The 27,762-nt window shown below is 42.4% G+C and overlaps 1 protein-coding gene across 2 annotated transcripts in view; it reads right to left on the reverse strand.

The window, feature by feature from the left end:
- LOC126457822 (extracellular sulfatase SULF-1 homolog) overlaps positions 1-27,762 on the reverse strand; it is a 796,827-nt gene that overhangs the window by 74,245 nt on the left and 694,820 nt on the right. For both annotated transcript variants that reach the window (XM_050094450.1, XM_050094449.1), the window contains exons 11-15: positions 16,124-16,335; positions 9,466-9,610; positions 9,135-9,275; positions 8,589-8,814; positions 2,899-3,081 (exon numbers count right to left, since the gene is read on the reverse strand). In XM_050094450.1, the coding sequence (XP_049950407.1) occupies positions 2,899-3,081; positions 8,589-8,814; positions 9,135-9,275; positions 9,466-9,610; positions 16,124-16,335 (907 nt within the window). The remainder of the gene's footprint in view (positions 1-2,898; positions 3,082-8,588; positions 8,815-9,134; positions 9,276-9,465; positions 9,611-16,123; positions 16,336-27,762) is intronic.

Below are 27,762 nucleotides of genomic sequence, written 5' to 3' on the forward strand. Positions count from 1 at the left end.
CATAACTTTGACTTTTCCAGAAGGTTATCCTCCTTAAAAATCAGGATGAAAGTGCTGGTATCAGTGAGATTGTCCTTACGATCTCTCTTGACTCACCGGACAAAATGAAAACTGTACTGTGCCAGATTAATCTTGAGTTTCTTGTCAGATTGGAGGAGGAGATCCCTACACAAGATAATGCTCTGGATCATATTTAAGGAGTGATGCTCACTGGTATGTCTCCTAAGCATTTGCAGCTAACACAAAGGGAAGCTGAGTGACTGGCAGAAGAGGTTTTAATCAGGAGGGAACCAGATGGCATCTCAGTAAGTGAGTCAACTTCACCAAACTTATCTTTGATATGTAAAAAAAAAGGGGTTTGGCAGCAGCAAAAGTCTCCCCATCTATCCTGGAACAAACCAAGTAATGGAAAAAGGTTTTCACCCCACACTGGCAGGTCCAGCCTTCCTCTCAGTGGATGGCCAGGGAGGGGAAGGCCGAGGGCACAAAAGTAGGAGCAGAGAGAGAATGATTGCTGTCTGACGAGACGACTGCAGAAGAGCAGCCAGAAGTATGAAGCTTAGCATGCTTCACATGCAGAGTGTCTGGACTGTTACCACCCACTCCAATCAGGGACTCACACTGCTGCAACACCCAGCCACAGCAAGGGCTGCCTGGTGTGATGGTCGTTGCTGGGATTTCCAATGACCCCAAAAGATAAGCAACCTCTCCTAGGCATACACGAGGTGGTGAATAGCTCAGGTACCAGGAATGATTCCCTGTGTTGTAGGAGGCTCAGTGAGATAGTTACATAACAGCTCCACCCCACAGACTGACTATTTGTGCTAGTGACCTAACAAGAGGGAAAGGGGGAGGGGGAGGAGAGGGGCCTGAGAGGAACCCATGTCAGAGATACTAGGGAGGGAGTTATTTGCCAAAAGGCTCATTCTATGGAAACAATTTAGAAAGGGAGGTCAAACCCCATTGGGCAGAGACAAGCAGCAGCAGCAGGACTAGAGAATTACTAACCAGAGTGCTAGCTGCCGTTAGCATCACAACACAAATGGCTGCATTTTGAAGGGTGCCATGACTGTGAAGCATGGACTGCCATTGAATGGTATCACTTTGTGCTCAGCGACAAAACACCTCTGCACTACCCTTGACGACCATCATCTGCAAGCATGGGGGTAACCTTAGGAGAGGTACTTCATACCAGTGTTTTAGACACACACAGTAGTGTTGCTCCTGGTGTCATGTTGTGGAGAGCCATCTGATACAACTTCAAATCATTGCTGGAAAGTTTTGAAGAAACTCTGAAAGGCAATTTTCAACAGGACTATGCTTGTCCACACAACATGGGCATCTATGAAATATCTGCATGATGTTGAGATACTCCCATGGCCAATAATATCCCCAGATCTGTCCCCAACAGAACATACATGGAACTAATTAGGACATTAACTCAGTCCCAGTGCCATTATCCAAGATATCAAGGGGCAGATACAAGAGCTGTGGGGCAGATTACCTCAGGATGGCTTATTACCTCAGGATGGCTTTACGACACCCTTCTCAACCAAATTAGTGTGTGCATCCAGGCCATGAGGGATGCAACATCATAATGATAATTGGACTCATACTGCCAAGTTCTTTGTAAATATGAGTTGATATCACAGAAGCTCTTAACCCCTAAAGTCTCATTTCATTTCCTCCTCCCTTTCTGGGTGCTTAACGTTTGGTCAGGCATTGTATTTATATATAGCAAAGAACACGTATGCAGGATTTAAATTTAATATGGTGGAGGTCCAAAATACTTATTACATACAATTATAGTTTACAAAGTGCTGGTTATTAGCTGCTTTTCCATGCTTGTGATCAAACACACACACACACACACACACACACACAGAGAACACTGTCTCTGGCCACTGTGACCAGTCTTTTTGTTGTGGCTCTCTGCAACTCCATGTCTCCTCTATATGATGAGTAATGATCCATCCTCCTCATAATATTGTTATTCTTTCCTGTACTTCTGACTGTTTAACATTACATTAAATTATATCATTGATGATGTCATCACAGATGCAGTACAAGGTAAGACTGGAAAATGTTGGGGCAGAGACTTAATTGTGGCCTTTTCAAAGGAATCATTTCACTGAAATAAGTTAGGGAAACATAAATCAGGATGGTTGGATAGGTGTTTGAATCCCATTTTGTACTAAATATAATCTAGTATCTCAAGTGCCTCTATCAGTACAGTTCTAAGAATTATAGACAATGTTGTATTCAACTGTGTGCATATTTCTTAGATGAATCTACAATCTTCTAAAAACACTTGTAATTCATATTACAGAATTTGTGATTTTTTCTAAGTGAGCTACAAGCTTTCAAACATAAGCACACTTCTGGAAAAAGTGAGAAGAAAACATATTTTCCATTTCCCATACAATTAGAACACTGTCAGCTGTATTTTTAGATTACCAAGAATTTTCATTAAACTTCTGTATTGAAGCTTGACTTCTCCAGAAAGTGACATTTTTCTGCTACACTCATCTGAAATAATGCACACATTTATTCATTAAGTATGTCATAGAATATTCTTGAAACTGTATCTCGGAAGCAAAAGTAAAAAGTTGCTTGCAAAGTTTACATATATTTCTTTACAAGCAACATTAACATTGGGGGTGGGGAGGGGGGTGGGGTGGGGGGGAAGGTACCAGTTTTTAATCCTCACATCTGCATGCCATTGCTTAAAGGATGGGCAGATACGTGTTATGAATTATTGATTTACTTAATTTATGATAATAATGTGAGACTTATACTTATATAAGCCTATGAACTTTAGTTAACGTGTTTTAGAGTCTACATGTACTGTTCATCTTACATTTCATAACAATACAAATGCAAATTTGCATGTCTCACCTTTAGCACACTGAGTTCTTGCTTGAGCTCTCTGATTCGTTCTTCTATACTCTTACGAGATGAGCGCCATGCGCGTGGATCCTCATAGACAGCATTTGTACAGTTGACACTACCATTTGATGTCCTAACACAACCTCCAGGATAAAAATCTTGATGTGAATTATCATTGTTGCCTTGTGATTCCTGTAAGCAGACAGGATATGTTATGAAAACACAACCTGAGGTGTTTGATTTATCCCTTTACCCAGCAGCAGCAGCAGAGACAAACACAAGCAGAAAGTCATGGCTGCCACTTGGAAATGAAGATTGCTTCATCTGGCAAAAGATGTAAGAGGATTGAAAGAAATGAGACTTGGGATTGATTGTGGAAAACATAAAGGTTGTCTGATGGAGGAGGATACAGCAGGGTAGAAAGAAAGGCTAACTGACACCAGAATCATCTCATCCTGTCCTGATTCTTGATCATAACTAACTTTATAAGATAGTCTCCTCTACTCCAGCACTTTTCTGTCACAAGGCACATAAACCTACACTCCAAAATTTCTTATGTGGGCTATGTTTCTGCCTACCTCTGCTGTTAGTTGTTAAGTTGGAATTTATCCTGCAGTCCAAGGCATAGTACATAAGCTATGTTCCTTAGTAAATATCATTTACTGGTCTACAGTTAAACTGCCAGTATTACAATCTAAGCACTCAGGCTCAACTGTAAGAAAAAGAAAAGATGAAATTGTTCAAAACTTTCTTTCATCAGTTGCGAATAAATTTGATAATGCTTTACCCTTTTGACAAATTAATTTAGCCTCAAAAACTTAGTATTACTTTAGCAGATGTCAATATCTTCTTCATAGAGGGATAATGCCATGGTATGTCCAGAAACATAAACATTTTATGTGAGTGTGTTAAACACTGATTGACAATTTACAGTAACATAATCACATCAATGTATCTGAGCATAACAGATACATAGATGTGATTATCCTTCTATGAAGAATGTCTTGACATCTGCTAAAGTAATAGTAAGCTTCTGAAGATGACAAATTAATTTGTCAAAACTGGTACAGCATAATAAAATTTATTTGCAGCTGATAATTGAAATTTGTCCTGAAAACATAATACTACAGTTGCTGAAAATTACAGTCATGAATAAAATAAAACTATTATTGTTATACATTGTAGTGGTAGATGTTGCTATAATAGCAACATGTCTCACTTTCCGTTTACTAGACCGATGAAAGATGTATGTGTGAAAAATTTGACTTTAATTAGCAGCAGAGTAATGAGCATTTGTTGTGCCCGGGTTTGTTGGAATTTATGTGCAGATATGAGAAGGAAAAATGTGGGCACAGTGCATAAAGCGATGATGGATATGTAGTTTGGACTGGCCAGTGAGGGGTCACTTGCATTTTGCAGTTGTGCTTTGGATTTCTGTGGACTCCAAGGAAGAAGGAGACCTGATGACAGTGGTCAAGCACCAAACGAAAATTAATGTTATATAGAGTCTATGCCAAACTATCTAGAGTTAAGTACAAACTTAGGATTTGGTAAAGCACTGAAGCATCAGGTATGAACATGTTGTCCGAAAAGCTTTGTTAGTTATTAATATTTGTTTTAGTGTACTTGGCGATTTTTGATTATTATAAGAAATGGATCAAAGACTTTGCATCAAATTTTGTGTGAAAAATGGAATAAAGTGCTCTGAAACACTTGAAATACAGTGAGTCTGCTATAAGTAAAAACATGTTTACAAGTGGTACAAGCTCTTCCGAGACGGCCGAGAAGATGCCAATGATGAACCTAGTTCTGGACACCCCAGCACATCAACAACAGATGATAACATAAAAGCTGTGAAGCAAATTGTTTTGGAAAATCATCAAATTACCATAAGAGAAGTTGCTGAGGATGTTGGCATAATGGTCAGCTCATGTCAGGCAATTTTTCTGGATGTTGTGGGCATTAGATGTGTGTCGGCAAAGTTTGTTTCAAAACTTCTCAATTTTCATCAGAAGAACCGTTGTATGAGCATCGCTTAGGTGCTCTTGAATGGCTTCATTGATGATCCTGATTTGCTAAACAGGTTCATAACTGGAGATGAAACATGGGTTTACGGTTATGACATCGAAACCAAAGCCCAATCGTCCCAATGGAAGCATCCCAGAGAGCCAAGACCGAAAAAAAGCACACCAAGTTCAATCAAATACCAAAGTTTTGCTCACTGTTTTTTTCAAATACTGTGGCATAGTACATCATGAATTTTTACCTCAAGGTCATATGATCAATAAGGAGTATTATATTTATGTTATGGGATATTTACGAGAAGCAATAAGTAAAAAAGTCCGCAATTGTGGAAAAACAATTCATGGCTTTTGCATCACAACAATGGACAAGCTCATTCATTGTTGCTTGTGAGATATTTTTTGGCCAAAAACAACATGACAATCATGCTTCATGCATCATATTCACCAGATTTGGCCTCCTGCGACTTTTTCCTGTTCCCAAAACAGAGGAGACCTATGAAAGGATGAAGATTTTCAATGTTTGAGGAAATAAAAACTGCATCGCTGGCAGTACTCAAGGCTGTACAAAAAAGTGCTTATGAAAAGTGCTTTGATGGTTGGAAGAAGCATTGGCACAAGTGTTTTATATCTGAGGGGGATTACTTTGAAGGGGACAACATGAGTATTGATGAATTAATAAATATTTTTTCATAAAAATATAGAGTCACCTTACTCTTTGGACACACCTTGTATAAAATGCAGACTAGAGTGCTGGGGGTCATCAACACCTATATAAGACAACTAGAGTCTGGCACAGTTGTTAGATCAGTTACTGCAGCTACAATGGCAGGTTATCAATATTTAAGCGAGTTTGAAAGTGGTGTTATAGCTGGTGCCAGAGCGATGGGCCACAGCATCTCTGATGTAGTGATTTTCCCATATGTCCACTTCATGAGAGTACCGCGAATATCAGGGACTCAGTAAAACATCAAATCTCTGACATCGCTTCATCCAGAAAAAGATCCTGCAAAAACGGAACCAATGATGACTGAAGAAAATTGTTCAACATGACAGAAGTGCAAACCTTCCACAAATTGCTGCAGATTTCAGTGCTGGGCCATCAACAAGTGTCAGAGTGTGAACCATTCAATGAAACGTCACTGATGTGGGCTTTTGGAGCCAAAGGCCCACTCGTGTATCCTTGATGACTGCATGACACAAAGCTTTACGCCTCGCCTAGGCCTGTCAACACCGACATTGGACTGTTGATGACTGGAAACACGTTGCCTGGTCGGATGAGTCTCATTTCTGATTGTATCAAGTGGATGGACGTGTACGGGTATGGAGACAACCTCATGAATCCATGGACCCTGCATGTCAGCAGGGGACTGTTGAAGCTGGTGGAGGCTCTGTAAGTGTGTGGGGCGTGTGCAGTTGGAGTGATACAGGACCCCTGATGAATCTAAATATGACTCTGGCAGGTGACACATATGTAAGCAACCTGTCTAATCAACTGCATCCATTCATATCCATTGTGCATTCAGATGGACTTGGGCAATTCCAGCAGGACAATGTGACACCCACATATCCAGAATTGCTGCAGAGTGGCTCCGGGAACACTCTTCTGAGTTTAAACACTTCCACTTACCACCAGACTCTCCAGACATGAACATTATTGAGCATATCTGGGATGAAACTTCCTGGCAGATTAAAACTGTGTGCTGGACTGAGACTCGAACTCGGGACCTTTGCCTTTCGCGGGCAAGTGCTCTACCAACTGAGCTACCCAAGCATGACTCACACCCCATCCCCACAGCTTTACTTCTGCCAGTACCTCATCTCCTACCTTCCAAACTTTACAGAAGCTCTCCGGCAAACCTTGCAGAACTAGCACTCCTGAAAGAAAGGATATTGTGGAGACTTGGCTTAGCCACAGCCTGGGGGATGTTTCCAGAATGAGATTTCCACTCTGCAGCGGAGTGTGTGCTGATATGAAGCTTCCTGGCAGATTAAATTAAGTTTCATATCAGCGCACACTCTGCTGCAGAGTGAAAATCTCATTCTGGAAACATCCCTCAGGCTGTGGCTAAGCCATGTCTCCACAATATCCTTTCTTTCAGGAGTGCTAGTTCTGCAATCTTCCTGGCAGATTAAATTAAGTTTCATATCAGTGCACACTCTGCTGCAGAGTGAAAATCTCATTCTGGGAACATCCCTCAGGCTGTGGCTAAGCCATGTCTCCACAATATCCTTTCTTTCAGGAGTGATAGTTCTGCAAGGTTCGCAGGAGAGCTTCAGTAAAGTTTGTAAGGTAGGACACAAGGTATTGGCAGAAGTAAAGCTGTGAGGATGGGGCGTGAGTCGTGCTTGGGTAGCTCAGTTGGTAGAGCAAAAGGCTAAGGTCCCGAGTTCGAGTCTCAGTCCAGCGCACAGTTTTAATTTGCCAGGAAGTTTCATATCAGCACACACTCCACTGCAGAGTGAAAATCTCATTCTGGAAACATATCTGGGATGCCTTGCAATGTGCTGCTCAGAAGAGATCTCCACCCCCTCATACTCTTATTGATTTATGGACAGCTCTGCATGATTCATGGTGTCAATGCCCTCCAGCACTACTTCAGACATTAGTCAAGTCCATCCCACATCGTGTTGCGACGCTTCTGCTTGCTTGTGTGGTCCTACATGATATTAGGCAGGTGTACCAATTTCTTTGGCTCTTCAGTATATATTTAATAATTTATTATGTGAAGATCACCTAATTACTACAAATATTTACATTACTGGTTTCAGCAAATCATTGTCTTCTACAGATATGATAATTAATGAACAAACAGTTTCATCATGATGTACAAATTTAGTAATGTATACTGAACATCATCATGATGTTTGTATACATCATGGTGAAACTCTTTATGGATTATCGTATTTGAAGATGGCAATAATATGCTGTAACTCATATCCTGGTCACAACAAGGAAATTTGTGAGAATGTAAAGGCTGTTATACAATAAAGACACACAGGGGTATCTGCTATATTGAATGAAGAGCATTATTTAAAGTCTTCAGCCACTGTTTGTTGTTTTAAAATACAATACCTTACATTACATTACTTATTTTGGCGCTGAATTAAAAAAATGCAAACCAACCTCAATATAGCTGGAAGAAAACATACAAGATCAGTGTGACCTGAAGAATCTTTTTATTTCGATTCCTTTATCATCACTGTGCAAAAAAGACAGGGAATGAGAGAATTCAGATACATAATTTAGTTAAGGGTAGACGAGTATCCCATTCAGTGAGAAATTTTGACAATCATGAATTACTGAAGATCTAATTAGCATAAAATTTTCCCCAAAGCCTCAAAGGCAGGCAAGATTCTTTATGCTGGGAACCGAAATATTTGATTAAGAACCAGAGCACATTAACATATATACAAGTTTTAAATAAGTTTCAGTGTCTATCTTTCAGAGTTTCAGGAGAATAGAAAGGATTTAAGATTGTTGAGTGGAAGGAAAAGTGGCGCCCAACCTTGGGTCATGAAAAGTACAAACTGCACGAAAACAAATAAAAATAACTAATGTTTGAGATCTCAACAATTGTTCCATATTCTCAACAATTCCCACCATTATATACACAATAATCATGATATTAAACATTCAGCTAAGTTTACAAACAATGAAAAGAAGCCTTACTGCACCTTTAAAGTAGAAATTTCATCCTCTATATCGGCCATGATATCAGTAAGTGTGTCAGCAGTGTCACGTTTCCTACGTGTATGCGTGTGATACTGTGCTAAGAGGCTGTTCAGAGTATCAGAATCAACAGCATTTAGAATCAACTGATGCCGAAGTTCTGGAGCAACACGTCTTCGTTGGCGTACTGGTGGTAACATCTTTGTCTTCATATCTCTGACCAGCTGTGCACTGACAGAACACACAAAGAAATACAGTAACTAATTATTTCATTGACTGTATACATCATCATTTATTGGAATGTAACAATATTCTGCAGCTTACATAAAAAAGAACAGAAGAAAAGTACCAGTTTAACGTTCACTGGGACTGGGTCATACGGGGCACCTATGTCTACATATACACTCCACAAGCAGTGCATGGCAGAGAGCGCAGTAGACAAACATTAGATTTACACAATAATGAAACAATAACATAGTACATCTTATCTACATTCTAAGAGCATCCTCTTTCGGTAGTGACTGTTACCAGTTTTCCAAAATATGACTCACCGGGTAAATTGACGCTGGCCTCGTCTGTCATCACTTTCAATGTGTGTAAACATATGTCCTGAATCTGTGAAACATGTACACTTCTTCCCAGAAAGTCTTGGAGCCAGGGAGGTCTGAAACTTGCATTTGTGCTTTCGCCACCTATTTCAGGAAGACAAGTCGCCTGTCATAAGTTAAAAGCCCACATACTGTTTTCAGTTATTAATTTCTGTTGTTACACATGTCAGTGTATATAAGTGCTATATTTAATTAAATTCACTCTCTGAATGAAATATTTTTTAAAAAACTTTAAACATGTGGCATAATATATATCTATATCTTCTGGGACTACCTGTTACCATCTGCAGTGCAGTGCCACTTCTGTCCGAGGTGACATGGGGCTTGCATTTCAGGTCTCTGGCATTCCAGAGCAAGTCGTTCTATTTTACTGTTTCCAACCACTGGCACAATTCTGTTGTCAGACTGCAAATCTGGTCCTTAAAAAAATTAAAAATTATATTTCAATAATTTTGAAAAATGTTACTCACATGACATTTGACTATTCATATTACAATAAAGTAGTCAACTGTTGAGCACACTTGGCAGTAAGTGGTGTCATGTGTATAGCTGTCAATATAACTCAACTGTCTGTGAAGATATACACCCTCATTCAAGTAAATACAGCTCGCTGCAGCAAATGAGCTATGTGATAAAGTACATAGCCCTCATCTTTAGGCCTGCATCTATTATAATGCATTATTCCAATGAATAATGACAAAAATTCAAAGACAGGAATAAGGCAGTATGAAGAACATTTTTTTTTTTTTTGCAAAATGATTTCAATGAGCAAAATCTGGAATTTGTTTTTGATGCTTTTGTTGCAGTAACATTCAGCAGACAGATCTTCCGGTTTATGATATCTCTTTGTGAACATTTTTAAAACAAATAATTCTTAATACAAGAACAAATATGCACCATATATATCCAGAAATGTCTGGAAACTGGTTGTAAATTCTTATTGTTATCAAATTTAAAGTAAATTATTCATGAATGACTTAGTAGCACAATCACAAGTCAAATCAATAACAAAATTTTAGCATTTGTTCCCTGTTTTGTTCTAGAGTACTGTCAGCACCTAACATATTCAGTTCTGATGATACTTTACATATAAAAAGAAATGTCACTCACAAAGTGATAAATCTTTCATGTTAAACTCTAGGTCCTCAATAAAAGCTAGGCGCATACTATCTCTAACAGGACCATGCATCATAGCACTTTGTGATAGTTCAAAGTGGCAACTCGACAACAACATTTACAGAAATAACATATGAGGTGCGACAATAAAGTAATGAGACTGATTTTCTTTGCAAGATGAGACAACCCTGCAGGCTTGTGTAAGCACAATATCTTTGACCTTGGTCTATAAGCTGCTTCTAGTCCAAGCGGCACATCAATGCAACTGCTCAGTTGTGAGTTGTGCTGTAACAAGTTAACACATTTTTCTGCCTCTTGTCATGGAAATGAAACTGCATAACATTGAACAACGGTATGCCACTTCTTTTTGTGTTAAATTTGGTAAAAACACGATGAAAACTTACAGTAAGCTTCGGAATGCTTTTGGAGAGGAGGTTATGTCAAGAGCTAAAGTTTTTTGTTGGCATAAAATGTTTAGTGAAGGCAGAACGAATGTTGAAGATGAAGACCGCAGTGAATGACCATCAACCTCACGGACAGATATCAACTTTGCCAGGGTGCATGAACTCGTATGATCTGATCGAAGATTATCTGTGAAAATGATTGCAGAAGAACTGAACATCAATTGAGAAATGGTTCGTCTAATAATAACTGAAGTTCTTGGTATGAGAAAGATTTGTGCAAAAATGGTCCCCAAAAATCTTACACCACAACAGCGAGAAACATGGAAAAATGTGGCATCCGATCTGTTAGAGCAAATGGAAATCAATCCAGAATTGTTGAGCCGTGGTATCACTGGTGATGAAAGTTGGTTTTTCGGTACAATCCAGAGACAGAATGCCAAGGTTCGCAATGGTGCTCAAAGGGATCACCCAGACCAAAAAAAGCTCGTATGTTAAAGTCAAAAGTGAAATGCATGCTTGTGTGCTTCTTTGATTCCTACGGAATTGCCCATAAACAGTGGCTGCCTTCTGGACAAACAGTTAACTAATATTACTACAAAGAAATTTTAGAAACACTTCGTAAAAGAGTTCTTCATGTCCATTCCAACATTGCTGATAATTGGATTCAACATCACGATAATGTGCCATCCCATACTGTTCCGTCAGTACAGCAATTTTTAACCTCAAAACGCATTTCAGTACTACCACGGCCACCTTATTCACCAGATATCACTCCGTGCGACTTTTTTCTATTTCCAAGAGTCAAAATGGTGGTCAAGGGACACCATTTTCAAACAACACAAATGTTCAAAAAGCTGTGACGAGGGTCTTGGAGGATATTACAGAAGATGAGTTCCAGAAATGTTACCATCAATGGCAGAGGCGCTGGAAAAAGTGTGTGCAATCAGAAGGGAACTACTCTGAAGGAGACAACACTAAACTTGACTAAAACGGTAAGCAACATTTTTTTTTCCACACCAGTCTCATTACTCTACTGTCGCACCTCATATGTCACTGGAAGGGGAGGGGAGGGGAGGGGAGGGGAGGGGAGGGGAGGGGAGGGGAGGGGAGGGGAGGGGAGGGGAGGGGAGGGGAGGGGAGGGGAGGGGAGGGGAGGTTATATCAGCTGCATCAGGACTTCATGCAAAATCAGTGGCGATGAGTGAAAATTTGTGCTGGACTGGGACTTTAACCCACGATCTCCTGCTTATGAGACAGTTGTGTAAATCACTGTGCCACCCAAACATCATATTTATCACAAATGTGTGGGCTACCTCAGCACATTCTCAGGCTGGCTCCCACCTAGCACCACCTATCCACAGTTCCCATCAATGTCCTCCAAGCTCCCTAATTTTAGATTCCTGCTGGAGGTTGAACGTAAATGTGCATCCATGCCAAAGGTTGTGGATTCATTGCCCACTGAGGTGAATCAATTATATGAATGCATGGTATCTATTCTTTTGAAGAGGTCTGCACAGCTAGTGAAATTATGTTCTTTGTCACAGCATATACATATAGTCACACACTGAGTCTGTCTCAATTCGTTTGTGTGCCACTTGATGCCTATGTTAAGTGTTTGCCTTTCACCATATCATTGGTGAGCCACTTGTGAAAATGTTCACACACTGAATCACTAAAGAAATTGATATAGGCCTGTGTATTCAAATATAGAGACACATAAACAGGCAGAATACGGAGCTGCAGTCGGCAATGCCTATATAAGACAACAAAAGTCTGGCGCAGTTGTTAGACCAGGTAATGCTGCTACAGTGGCAGGTTATCAAGATTTAAGTGTATGTGACTGTAGGCTTTCCTGGCATAAACTATCGATGAAGGTTTCTCGGGTCTCCGGCCGGGTGGTACCGTTGATATCTCACGACATTTCGGAAAGTGTCATACTACCCATCTTCTGGAAAAGTGTCGAGATACGCAGAGCGAGCTATTTATATGTGCGGTCATCCTCCTCCATTGGACCTTGGATGGCTGCGGTGGAGCAGCGGTGTGCACGCGTTGGTGGGGATGACGGTTGCCCCCAGCAGCTGCGTTCGGTTCTCGGTGTAAGCATTCTGTCTGCATCCACGGCAGATGACATTGATGGGTGGGGTCCCGACGGATTGCCGCTATTGCAGGGTTCCATGCTACGCTTAGTTGGTATCCCTCATCTCTGTTGACCAGATTGTCGTGAATCATTATTTCTATGGATTCTTTGATAACGCATTCCCAGAAGCCAGATGCTCAGCACAGTACCTTCATGTTTTTGAAGTTGAAGGTGTGTTCTTCATTTATGCTGTGTTCTGCTATGGCTGATGTTTCTGTGTGACCTAGTCGCACACATCTGATACGTTCTTCGCAGCATTGAAATATGCAGCGCAGTGTTTGCCCAATGTATTGTTTTCCACATTCGCATGGTATGCTGTATACTCCTGGTGTGTTAAGGTTCAGCAGAACCTAGGAGCTCCCTCGTCTTTGGTGGTGGTCGGAGAATGGTTTTGATATTGTATTTGCCCAGTAGTTGTGCAATGTTGGCCGAGAGCGGACCCACGTATGGAAGGAACGTGAGTTGTTTGTCTTCTTCCTCTTCAACATCTTCTTCTGGGGTTCTCACTGCTTCCTTCTTCCTTTTAAGCACCCTGTTGATCTGCGTTTCACTGTAGCCATTTTGCTGGAAGACTTCCCTCAGGTGTTGCAGCTCAGATGGTAGGCTGTCTTTGTCACAGACAGCGCGCATCCTATGTACCAGGTTGGTCAGTACTGCTTGTCTTTGTGCTGTTCATTCATATTCATGCAACAAGCTGCCACCATCCAGCATTCCTTCCATACTAACTCAGCGCAGCATGGAACCCTGCAATAGTGGCAATCCATCGGGAGTGCGCTCGTCAACATCCTCCACCGCAGACACAGACAGAATGCTTACACCGCCATCCCCACCACCGTGCACATGCCGCCGGTCCACCACAGTCACCCGAGGTCTAGTGGAGGGGGGTGACCGCACATATAAATAGCCCAGTCTCTGCGAATCTCAACACTTCCCCAGAAGATGGGTAGTATGACACTTCCCGAAACGTCGCGAGATATCAATGCTACCACCTGGCTGGAGACTCGAGAAACCTTCATCAAGATTTAAGTGTGTTTGAATTTATTGTTATAATTGGCGCATGAGTGATGGGACACAGCATCTCTGAGGTAGCAATGAAGAGGGGATTTTCCCATACATCTGTTTCACAAGTGTGTTATAAATATCAGGAATCTGGTAAAACATCAAATCTCCAACATTGCTGCATCCGAAAAAAGATCCTGCGAGGACAGGACAAACAATGACAGAAGAGAATCATTTAATGTGACAGAAGTGCAACCCTTCTGCAAATTGGTGCAGATTTCAATGCTGGGCCATCAACAAGTGTCAGCATGTGAACCATTCAGTGAAACATCTTCAATATGGGCTTTCAGAGCCGAAGGCCCACTCATGTACCCTTGATGACTGCACGACAGATAGCTTTATGCCTTGCCTGGGCCCTTCAACACTGACGTTGGACTGTTGATGACTGAAAACATGTTGTCTGGTCAGATGAGTCTCGTTTCAAATTGTATCGAGCGGATGAATGTGTATGGGTATGGAGATAACCTCATGAATCCATGGACCCTGTATGTCAGCAGAGGACTGTTCGAGCTGATGGAGGCTCTGTAGTGGTGTTTGGCTTGTGCAGTTGGGGTGATATGGGACCCCTGATGTGTCTAGAAATGACTCTGACAGGAGACACATACATAAGCATTCTGTCTGATCACCTATATCCATTCATGTCCAACGGACTTGGGCAATTCCAGCAGGACATAGTGACACCCTACACATCCAGAATTGCTACAGAGTGGCTCCAGGAACACTCTTCTGAGTTTAAACACTTTCGCTGGTCACAAAACTCCCCAGACATGAACATTATTGAGCATATATGTGATGCCCTGTAATGTGCCATTCAGAAAAGATCTTCACCCCCTCATACTCTTAGTGTTATAATTGGCGCATGAGCAATAGGACATAGCCCTTCAGGATTCATGGTGTCAGTTCCCTCCAGCACTACTTCAGACATTAGTCATGTTGTGGCACGTTTGTGTGCCTGCGGGGGCCCTACACGTTATTAGGTAAGTGTACCAGTTTCTTTGGCTCTTCAGTGTATTATATACTTGCTGACTGGTATGTACTGTCAGTTCAATACCCTGGACTGTTTACATTCTTTTCTGTTCAGAGTCTTGCAGCTTCCTCCATTTTTAATGTCATCGAATAAAGATGCTGGGAGATGTGCCATAGGCACATACCAATAGCTTTCTTGATAATGTCATTATTTAGGAATATGGCAAAAGCCTTATGGGCCACATATGCAGGGAGATACAGTTTTCTCTCAATTGCTGCTCATGGTTACCCTACTGCTGCTTAAGGCTTAGGTTGAGGTTATTCCACAGCACTCCCTTTCATTTCTGGGAAGCTCACAGTGAGGGAAAGGTAATGTTACGGAGAAAGAGCAGTTTAATTGAATATGCCATTGAAAAAGGATAAGTTACAAAGTTTATTGCATTCAGGAGGGGTAGATCACCACTTATTTTTATTTTCTGTACTTTTATCATCTTTGTGACCCAAATAGTTAACCTTTGGTCAATCTACTGATGCTTGCTGAAGTACATTTCAAGCTTCAGTTTATATTAAGAAATGATTTTCTCTACAAGATCTACACATGTCTCTAGCACTTCTAAAAATATTATCCATGTGGGAAGTTCCAGATTCACAAAGATAAAAATATGTTAACATTTTGCATGAACTATGCTGCTTCTTAAAAACACAAAAACATAGAATGTACTCCAAATATTAGATAACCAAAACTATACAATCATATATATTAGATTAATGGTCTCAATTATTTTATTAGGTATTTATATGAATGCAGGGAATCAAAAGTGTCAATATCATGAATAAATATCTTCAAGTTTTGTCTCAGCTATCTTAGATGTAATAACATTATTTCTAAAACAGTCACTATATGTTAATACAGATGTAAAATAACAGACATTGATAACGGTTTGAACATACCATAATTAATTACAATGTCACAAATAGAATTTGCAACCAGTTGGCTGGAAATTTGTGACATTGTTATTGATAACAATATGAAGCTGAAATCCTTCCTAGCAATGATTTATTTCAATCAAAATTTGCTATACAAAACTGACAGGAGAGGGAATTATCCGTTGCTCTTATGCAAGATGATGGCTGTGAGTTTAGCTGGTTAACCATACAGTTTCATTAGATCATATCAATGACCAGCTCATCAACATATGTAATTACAATAAGCACACACAATGAATATTTTCTGTAATAATGATACTCACTTGCTAGTATCGGAAGTTCTTCCAGTAAGCTGCTTTCATGAGAAAGTGGTAGCACATTTGCTGAATTGTTGACCAAGAAATCATCTACTTCGCTGCTCAAGACAGGTGGCAAAGTAGGCATCTCTGTTGTATGGCTGAAGATTCTTATTGCATCTGTTGTACTCAGAGTGTCTTCTTGGCGTGCAGCTTCTGGTATTTCTCGCCTCCCACTACTGTATAAATCATTGTGTGTTACTGATAAAATCTCAGCTTTAAGGACAGAGGGTAAACATCATTCTATTAAGACATCAGACAACTTTCATTAATTCAGATTATTGTATTAAAAAGCTTCTGTTCATCAGAAGTATTTAGTCACACAGCTCAATAATGAAGCAAAATCCTTTTTCATAAGCAATGCATACAATTCATGCTTGATAGATACTGACTCTTCTTTTTTTTTTTTTTTAATGAAACCGTCTATTCTGGTAAAATTAATCCACATGAAAGATTTTCTACAGTAAAATAATATTGTGCATTCACTGTGGTGTATGAATGACTTTAAATGTTGTTTATTTATTTATGTTGTCCAGGAAATCATTTTTGTCACATTGTTTGTACGTATGATATAGGACAAGAGGTAAATACAATTAATTTATGATTACAGTGGTCATTGTGACTTCATGACAAACACAATCAAAGTACATAACAATATAAACTGATATACTACATTTCTCATACATACACTATGTGATCAAAGGATCCGGACACCTGGCATAAAATGACTTACAAGTTTGTGGCACCCTCCATTGGTAATGCTGGAATTCAATATTGTGTGGAGCCACCCTTAGTCTTGATGACAGCTTCCACTCTCGCAGCCATATGTTCAATCAGGTGCCGGATGGCTTCTTGGGGAACCGCAGCCCATTCTTCACCGACTGTTGCACTGAGGAGAGGTATCGATGTTGGTCGGTTAGCCCTGGCATGAAGTCGGCATTCCAAAACATCGCAGAAGTGTTCTATAGGATTCAGGTCAGGACTCTGTACAGGCCAAGCCATTACAGGGCTGTAATTGTCATGTAACCACTCAATCACAGGCCGTGCTTTACAAACAGGTGATCGATCATGTTGAAAGATGCAATCACCATTCCCGAATTGCTCTTCAACAGTCGGAAGGAAGAAGGTGCTTAAAACATCAATGTAGGCCTGTGCTGTGATAGTGCCACACAAAACAACAAGGGGTGCAAGCCCCCTCCATGGAAAACATAACCACACCCATAACACCAGTGCCTCCGAATTCTACTGTTGGCACTACACATGCTGGCAGATGACGTTCACTGGGCATTCACTATACCCACACCCTGCCATCGGATCGCCACATTGTGTACTGTGATTCGTTACTCCACACAATGTTTTTCCACTGTTCAGTCGTCCAATGTTTATACTTCTTACACCAAGTGAGGCATCATTGGGCACTTACTGGCGTGATGTGTGGCTTATGAGCTGCTGCTCGACCATGAAATCCAAATTTTCTCACCTCCCACCTAAATGTCATAGTACTTCCAGTGGATCCTGATGCAGCTTGGAATTCCTGTGTGATGGTCTGGATAGATGTCTGCCTATTATACATTATGACCCTCTTCAACTGTCGGCAGTCTCTGTCAGTCAACAGACGAGGTCGGCCTGTACACTTTTGTGCAGTATGTGTCCCTTCACATTTCCACTTCATTATCACATCGAGAACAGTGGACCTAGGGATCTTTAGGAGAGTGGAAATCTCATGTACAGATGTGTGACACAAGTGACACCCAATCACCTGACCACGTTCGAAGTCCGTGAGTTTTGCGGAGTGCCCCACAATGTCTAATGACTACTGAGGTCACTTATATAGAGTACCTGGCAGTAGGTGGCAGCACAAGGCACCAATAAGAAAAATGTATGTTTTGGGGGTGTCCAGATACTTTTGATCACATAGTGTATGATGAGCGATTATTAAGTGAGACTACATGATCAATATGATTGAAGTACATTATAGTACAAATGGACATAATTCATAACTAACAATATTTGATAAATGACATTTACTTATTATGTAGTTCCAGAAATTCAGAGACAGAGTAGAAGCAGTGGTTAAGCAAGAACTGTTTGAACTTTGGCTCAAATGTATTTAAGATTGGTGTATGAACAATATTAGGAAAAGGATTGACTGCAACTCACCGTAAAGATGACCCATTAAGTTTCAGACAGGCACAGTGAAAAGACTGTTACAAATTACAGCTTTTGGCCAAAGTCTTGCTCAGCAAAGAAAACACACTTTCACACAAGTAAACACAGGTCACACACACATGACTGCTACCCCAACAGGAATGCAGGAATGTGACTGTCATGTGAATACAAATCTGAAGTTGTGAAGTTGGGTGGGGAAGGGGTTGGGATAGCAGGGTACAGTTGGGAGGGAGGGGGGGGGGGGGGAGAAGAGCACTGTCTGATGGGGCATGCAGGGACTAGAGATTATCAGGCACAGATCAATAGGTGGAGTGGGGGGAAGGGAATAGAAGAAAAGGAGAGGAGCACAGAAGGGAAAATGATGAACAGGTACATTGACAGAGGGTGGCACACAAAAAGGGTGAGGGAAAAAGGAAGGGAGGAGGTGATAGGATAGGATGAGGGGGTGCAAATTATTGGGTGGAAGGTGTGGGGGAAGTAGGTTACAATAGGTTGAGGCCAGGATAATTTCTGGAGGAGCGTTACAGGGATAACTCCCATCTGTGCAATTCAGAAAAGCTGGTGGTGGAGTAGAGGAATCAGATGGCCAGGATTGTGAAGCAGCCATTGAAATGTAGTGTGTTATTTTCAACTGCATGTTGTGCCTCAGGGTGGTCTACTTTGCTCTTGGTCACAGTTCTGCAGTGGACGTTCATCCTAGTGGACAGCTGGTTGGTTGTCATACCAACATAAAAAGCTGTGCAGTGGTTGCAGCAGATCTGGTGTACAACATGGCTGCTTTCATAAGTGGCCCAACCTTTGGTGACACAAAGAAAGCCCATTACAGGACTGGAATAGGAAGTGCTGGGTGGCTGGATTGGGCAGGTCTTGGTTATGTAACATAATTCCAGTTTAATATACTCCTCTTTTGCATAAGTGTACTTTACATATAGATTGCCAGTTTTAGAAATTCTCTGTCGCCATCTTTGGATCTGGAGATGGCAACAGAGAATTGACAAAACTGATAATCTGTATGAATAAATGATTTTTGCGATCTTAGCAGCTGAAAATTTATTCAGTTTTCATAATGCTAAGGATATCCCCTAGGCTCATCATGTCATAAGTGTATATGACAATTTACTTGTTTGCAATTTATGCAAACCGACATTCATCATGTGAGAAGCTGATGTTCTATGCTTTCACTTTAAAAACTGTCACATGTAAATAAAAAATTGGAATCTACATATGAACTTCATAGACAATATTTCATAAATATGCACAACTACTGTGCCCTCTCGATTTTTTAAATTTTTTTTTCTCTTAGTATTTATCTGTAAGAATTATTATGTAATCTATGTAAATGAAAGTCTCTTATTACACCAGTAAATTGTATCTGTGCAGCATGTTCTATACATGTCAGCTAAAGATTATTGCAGCCTACTCATTGAAAAATCATTTCAATAAAGACATGTTGCTGCTCAATAGTACATCGTCTGACATGACAGTCTTTGCCATTCCGCTTTTGCAACAACTTCATTAGAAAGAAACCTGCTGCCACATCTTTGCACTGGTGTTTATCCTCACCGTGGCAACCACTAGTTTGCCTATCAACTTTACAACTTCAAGGGGAAGAAGCCTGCTGCCTCATCTTTGGAACAGCATCCAACTTCACCATGGCAACCAGTGGTTCCAAATGGTTCACCAACAGGCCTTGAGAGGGCAACCCATGTACTGTCAAAATGAAGTTTGTTTATCCTACATGTTTAAATATTTTTAACACTTCTTAATTGACAATAGCTGTTAAATAAGCTAAGTTTAGTGTGTGTTTATTTTTATTTCTTGACAATGTTCTTTTAACTAAGAAATTTTACATTGTTATTCAACCTATAACCCATTGGTTAGTAATGACATCATTCCGTCAGAAGGGGGCGGAGCCTCCATTATATACAGTAAGACATGCACTGGTTTCTCCAGTAGTGATTCTCCAGTAGAAAGAGGTTCTTACTCATTGGTAATTCATTGTTTTACAGCTTTATAACTTTATGTATTTTCTTTAATGTGTGTAGCCCTCTAATTAAAGCTTTGTATACGACTTGTAGGTCTGAAGATGACCACAGTAGTGGTCGAAACCGGTAACTGTAATAAATAAATTGTGATCAAGACTGTTTTTGATAGTAAATATTTTTAACTTGCCAACTTTGGATTTAATTGGAAACAATAACTTTTAATCCAATGGTTGTTCCTTACAACACATTAAAACTTATTCAACTTTGACAATGGAACAGTATGATATTCATCTCTGAACAAATCTCAAACCTAGCTCTACATTATGAAGTCTAGAGGTTATGCACGTATCCAGGGAGACATCTGACTTTGTATTCATAATTTGCCTCATAAAAATCTCTTCTTGTAAAAACTTATTAAACATGCTGAAATACTTGCACACCATTTACATAATATTCATCATACTAAATCTGCTTTCATTGATACCCCACCTTCACTGAGACATAAGCTTATCTCCACTGCTGGGGCTGATTCATCTGGAGATAGCCAGATCAAATTATAGTATCTCAAGAAATTTGCCTCATCAGAATTTGACTGATGAGGAGAGAAAAGGTTTCCTAGTCATTATGCACCAATGTCCTAGGTTAAATCCCAAATTTTCCTGTTTCACGGAGTTTAGATATCTGAACCTGTGTTGCTCTTCCATATAAGATCACTGGACTCAGTGGTCCAGGTAGTGATGTTTGTGGAGGAGTGTACTAAGTTGGTTGGTTGGTTGGTTAGTTTGAAAGGGGGGAGGGGGGGGGGGGGAGGAGGGACCAAACTGTGTGGTCATTGGTCCTAAAAAACAAGTCCACAAGGGGTAGAGTAAAACAAATGACACATACAGCATAATACAAAAATGATGAAGAAACGGCAACAAACACTAAAAGGAATAAGAGAGGACAAGGAAACAGCAGAGAGGCCCAAGAAACAATTAGAAAAGAGTAAAACAAGAAAGATTACAGTGGCTGGCCGACCATGAGAATGGAAAGGAGAAGCCAGCCACTCTGCAACACATTTAAAATTCCGCCGTAAAAGCACTAGGGTGGAGGACACAGAGGAACAAAGTTCACACACTAAAACTCAGGTCAAATGATAAAACCCACCCTCATGAATAAAACATAACACTGAAGCTGCTGTTGAAGCATTGTTGCCCAACATCGAAGGTAGGCTGCTGGGAAAGTTAAAAGTCCACCACAGAGCGGCTAAAAGTGGGCAATCCAGCGAGAGGTGGACAACCGTCATTTAGGAGCAACAGCAACACTGAGGTGGGTCCTCGCAACGAAGGAGCTAACCATGTGTGAGCCACGTATGGTCAATGCGGAGTCAACAAAAGACAACTGATTCCCTGCGAGAAGCCTGCAGGGAAGACTTCCACACATTTGCAGCCTCCTTAATGACACACAGTTTATTGTGCATACCATTATGCCACTCCACCTCCCAAAGCTGAAAAACCTTGCGGTGTAAGAACAGAACACAGATCAGTTTTAGAGAGACCCATCTCCAGAAGTGGTTTCCGCGTAGCCTGTTTGGCCAGCCTGTCAGCAAGTTCATTCCCTAGGATGCCGACGTGTCCTGGGGTCCAGACAAACACCACGGAATGACTAGACCATTCCAGGGCATAGATGGACTCCTGGATGGTCGCTACCAAAGGATGGCAAGGGTAGCACTGGTCGATGGAATGTAAGCTGCTCAGGGAGTCAGTACAGAGGAGAAACGATTCACCAGAGCATGAACGGATTTACTCAAGTGCACAAGATAGGGCCATCAGCTCATCGGGTAAGGAACGCTGTTCAGTATGGCTGCCATGAATGTAGGCGAAGCCTACACGACCATCAGCCATCGAGCTGTCAGTGTAAACCACTTCAGACCCTGGAACACTTCACTTCAAGAATTGAGAGGAAGTGACAGCGGAGAGCTGCAGAGTTAATGGAGTCCTTAGGGCCATGCAAAAGGTCCAGGCAAAACTTTGGCCTAGGGCTACGCCATGGAGTTGTATGTGAATGGATCTCAAGGAGAGGTGGTAAAGGCAAGGATGCCAGACAGAAGCAATCATATGCGAACTGCATTCATTAGCCCTGACCTGGGCCACCTATGTGGGAGGTGGACCGCCATGGTTGGGAAAAGAAGACAGTAATTAGGATGTTCAGGAGAGCTACGAATGTGTGCAACGTAACTGGCGAGCAGTCACTAGTCGAACTCTGCAATGGTGCGATGGATTGAGCAAACGCAATGCTGAGGGTGTCAGCTGCTGCCAACACTTCCATTTAAGTTGACAAATATGAGGAAGCCAAGTCAAACAAGTGTCGAAAACCAGACCTAAGAATCGATATGTCTCCACGACAGTGGATCGTCATTAAGGTAAAATGCTGGTTCTGGTTAAACGGTACAGACAGAAATGCACGACACACGTCTTCACGGCTGAAAACTGAAAGCCATGGGCTAGAGCCCATTACTACACCTTGTGGATGGCTCCCTATAGGTGTTGCTCAGCAGCACCAGTACTGGTGGAGCAGTATGAAATGCAGAAGTTGTCTGCATACAGAGAAGATGAGGTGGATGGCCCTACAGCTGCTGCTATACCATTAATGGCCACTAAAAATAGAGACACACTCAATACAGAGCCCTGCGGGACCCCATTCTCCTGGATATGGAGGGAACTATGGGAGGCACCAACTTGGACACGGAAAGTACGGAGCGACAAAACATTTTGGATAAAAATCGGGAGTGGGCCTTGGAGACCCCACTCGATAATGTGGCAAGAATATGAAGTTGCCAGGCTGTGTCATATTCTTTTCGTAAATCAAAAAATATGGCAACCAGGTGTTGGCATCTGGAAAAGGCTGTTCAGATGGCAGACTCGAGGGACACAAGATTATCAGTGGTAGATCGACCCTGGCGGAAGCTGCCCTGACATGGAGCCAGTAGGCCACATGACTCCAGGAGCCAACCCAACCGCCAACACACCATACAGTCCAGCAGCTTACAAAAAATATTGGTGAGGATGATGGGCCAATAGCTATCCACATCAAGTGGGTTTTTACCGGGTTAGAGCACTGGAATGATGGTGCTCTCCCACCATTGCGATGGAAAGGTGCCATCGTACCAGATCCGGTTGAAGATGATGAGGAGATGTCGCTTGTAGTCAGATGAGAGATGTTTAATCATTTGCCTGTGGATCCGATCTGGCCCAGGAGCTGTGTCGGGGCAATGTGCAAGGGCACTGAGGAGCTCGCACTCTGTAAATGGGGCGTTATAGGATTCACTGTGGCATGAAGTGAAGGAGAGGACTTTCCTTTCCAGCCACTGTTTCAGAGTGCAAAAGGCTGTGGGTAATTCTCTGACACAGAGGCTCAAGCATAGTGCTCAGCAAAGTGCTTAGCAATCGCATTTGCGTCAGCAGAGAACATGCCATTTATGTTAACACTGGGTACACCTGTTGGGGTCTGGTACCTAAAAACACATTTTACCTTTGCCCAGACTTGGAAAGGTGACATATGGGACCCAATAGTCGAGATACACGTCTATCAACACTCCTGCTTCCATTGTTTGATAAGTTGGTGGACACGGGCGCAGAGCTGTTTAAAGGCTATGAGGTGCTCCAGGAAAGGGTGCCGCTCATGCCACTTAATTGCTTCAGCAACTTCCAGCAACCACCAAGGGAATGCCTTTCACCGGGGGGCACCCTAAAGAGCGAGGAAACACGCTTTCTGCCACAGAAATGATTGTTGTAGTCACCTGCTCAACCAACACATCAATGTTTACCATGTGGTGGAGATTCAACAGTGACAGCAGAGGTGAAAGTTTCCCAGTCCACCTTGTTTAATGCCCAGCAACTTCCAGCAACCACCAAGCCTTTCACCGGGGGGTACCCTAAAGAGCGAGGGATCACACTTTCTGCCACAGAAACGATTGTTGTAGTCACCTGCTCAACCATCACATCGATGTTTACCATGTGGGGGGGATTCAACAGTGACAGCAGAGGTGAAAGTTTCCCAGTCCACCTTGTTTAACGCCCATCTGGGCAGGCATCCATGGGCCTGATGCAGGGGCAGTGACAGGAAGATGGGGAAGTGGTCACTACCACACAGGTCGTCATGTGCTCTCCAGTGTACATATGGGAGAAGTCCTGGGCTGCAAATTGATAAATCAACGGCCGAGTAACTGCCATGAGCCACACTGAAGTGTGTGGTGGCCCCAGTGTTTAGGAGGCAGAGGTCAAACTGAGACAGTAAAGTTTCGACATCTCTGCCTCAGCCAGTAAGCATGGTACCACCCCACATGGGACTATGAGCATTAAAATCTCCCAAAAGTAGGAAGGGTATAGGGAGTTGAGCAGTCAGTGCAGCCAAAGCGTCCAGGAGTACTGCACCATCTGGAGGAAGATAAATGTTGCAGACAGTTATTTCCTGCATCATCCTTATCCTAACAGCAACTGCTTCAAGAGGGATTTCAAGGGGCACCATTTCACTAGAGACTGAGTTTAGGACATAAACACAAACTCCACATGACACTCAAGTAGAGTGGTTCCTGTAATATCCCTTATAGCCACACAAGGCAGCGGTCCACGTTGCAGGGAACCAAGTTTCCTGGAGGGCAATGCAGAAAACAGGTGTAAAGCTTGGCAGTTGCCGTAACTCAGCCAGGCAGTGGAGAAAACCACCGCAATTCCACTGGAGGATGACATCATTGTGAGACTGGGAACTCATGGAACACTCAATGAGGCAGTTTATGCCTCAGGGTCACCTGCTGTCACTGACTTATTGCCCGCACAGTCTATATCCATTGTGTCTGAGGGTCCAGTGAGATCTAGGTCCTCAGCAGACGCCAGAATCTTCACCTCATCCCAAACGCAGAGCTTGTAGGTAGTGGCGGTGTGGGTGCCACTGCAATTTCCTTGTTCTTGGGGGTCTTCTTTTTCGATTTCTCGCACTGTTCCTTGGGTTTCTCTACCTAGGAGGGCTTCTTTGATTCAGTCTCCAGGACTGAGGAGGACCATGAAGCCCTATGACCAGTTACCTGTGGCTGCTTCAGCAACTGGCAGGTGTCCGCTTTGCCACTGGTAGGAACCTGGGAAGGGAGTGACCCAAGGGACCCCATCCTAGCGAAAGGACCCAAAGAAGACTTATGCTTCTGCAGTTTAGAAGTTGGGGCTGATGTCCCCAATGGTTGGGGGAGGGGGAGGGAGGGGGGGGTTGCTCCCAAAGTAGGTGGTGCGGGAGAAACAGAGAGGCAAGTGCCCCCAGCCATCAAGGGGGCAGGTGTAGTCTTATGGCTCTGAGAGCTGACTGGAATTGGTGCAATGGATGGGGCTGAAACAGTAGGTATAACAGCGGTGTAAGATGTTGTAATACACATGGATGGGACGGAGCCTTTCAAATTTCCTTTTAGCCTCAGTGTAGGTCAGGCGGTCCAGGGTCTTGTATTCTAATATTTTCCTTTCCTTCTGTAGAATCCTACAGTTCGGCGAGCAAGGGGAATGGTGCTCTCCACAGTTGACACAGATGGGAGGTGGGACATGTGGAATATTGGGATGGGATGGACGACCACAATCTCAACACCTGAGGCTGGAAGTACAACAGGAAGGCATATGGCCAAACTCCCAGCACTTAAAGCACCACATCGGGCGAGGGATATATGGCTTGAGATCACAGTGGTAGACCATCACCTTCCCTTCCCAGGTAATGTGTCGCCCTTGAAGGCCAAGATGAAGGAACCAGTGGCAACCTGATTATCCCTCAGACCCCGGTGGAGGTGCCGGACAAAATGGACTCCTAGTCGCTCTAAGTTGGCGCGCAGCTCTTCATCGGACTGTAAAAGAAGATCCCTGTGGAAGATAATACGCTGGACCATATTCAAGCTCTTATGGGGCATGATAGTAACAGAAACATCCCTCAGCTTTTCACAAGCGAGTAATGCCCGTGACTGGGCAGAGGAGGATATTTTTATCAAGACTGACCCAGACTGCATATTGTACAAGCCCTCCACCTCCCCAAAATTGTCCTCTAAATGCTCTACAAAGAACTGAGGCTTCATGGACACAAAGGATTCCTTATCAGCTCGCGCACATACTAGGTACCAGGGAGAAAATATTCGCTGCCATCCTTAGCTTGGCATTCCTCTCATGGTGTGGCAAGGGAGGCGAACAATTTGGGGTCGTACTTCTGTGCATTGAATTGAGCCTGTGAACACTTAGAGACTGCTGGTGCTTGACAACCAGCAAGAGATGATGTACTATGCTTCATCACGTGTCATCCGCCCTGATTCCACCCACTCCGATGAGGGGTTCTCCACACGGGCGACACCCAGCCACAGCAAAGGCCACCTGGCAGGATGGTCTTTGCTGGGAGGCCCGATGCCACAGGGAGATGGGCATCTACCCCTTGGCATATGTGGGGAGTTAATGGCACAGGCATCAGCAGAGTGATCCCTGTGTGGTCAGGGGGCTGCAACCAACATGGTACATGGTGGCCCCACCACAACGGACTGGCTACTTTGCTGGATATGAGGTGCAAAGAAGTCCATGGTCACCGTCGGCACAGAAAGCGACACTGCATAGTGCAAGGTGGAAAATGCACCCAGGAAGGTGTCCTCACCCAAGAGATGGAGAATGAGCGGGACTGCAATGTGACAACGAGAAAGTGGGTTAAAGATCTAAATGCATGATGGACACGATGCACCACGTAAGGCGCTCTTCCCCCATTGGCTCGCTCTTTGGGAAATTTTTGAAGAATGGAGATCAATCCCTACAGGGGATCATCACCCATAGGCCAAAATGTATGAGACTCCTTTTAGTCGCCTCTTACGACAGGCAGGAATACCTCGGGTCTATTCATACCCTGGACCCACAGGGGGGAGTGTACTAAGTACTAGCAGGTTATTACACCCTCTTCCTTTTCTTTCTCTCTATCAACAACAATACCAACATCTCATGACACTCTGTGTGTTCTTATCAGGGTCATCTACATAAAACAGTTACATTTGAGACACTGTGTACATTTTGAAAAGGCACCCAGAATAAGAAAATCCCTTCTGATTCTGGAGGCTGAACCTCTGAGGTACTCCACAGCTACCAATGTTATATAGCAGCAGTATATACATTTTTTTTACTTGCACGTGCTTTACTTGACAATTGGAAACACTGTTTATGAGCCAACCAATGAACATTCGAGCAATTACAAATTAGTGTAATGGTCAAAACTATTAACATTTTTGATGTGCTTATTAAAGAGCTGTGCTCTAAAATGGCAATCTCATCACTTAAGCAGGGCCGCATCATGTAGAATAAGATGAAATTTAATGCTAATTTTAGTTGTCCAGAGAGACATGCCTTTTGTAGATTTAGAACAATGCATGTAAACTGCTGCTGTAGTCAACAATTAATATGAAATGTAGTAATTTTCTTATAACAT

The sequence above is a fragment of the Schistocerca serialis genome, chromosome 2, assembly GCF_023864345.2.
Source record: "Schistocerca serialis cubense isolate TAMUIC-IGC-003099 chromosome 2, iqSchSeri2.2, whole genome shotgun sequence".
Taxonomy (NCBI): Eukaryota; Metazoa; Arthropoda; class Insecta; order Orthoptera; family Acrididae; genus Schistocerca; species Schistocerca serialis.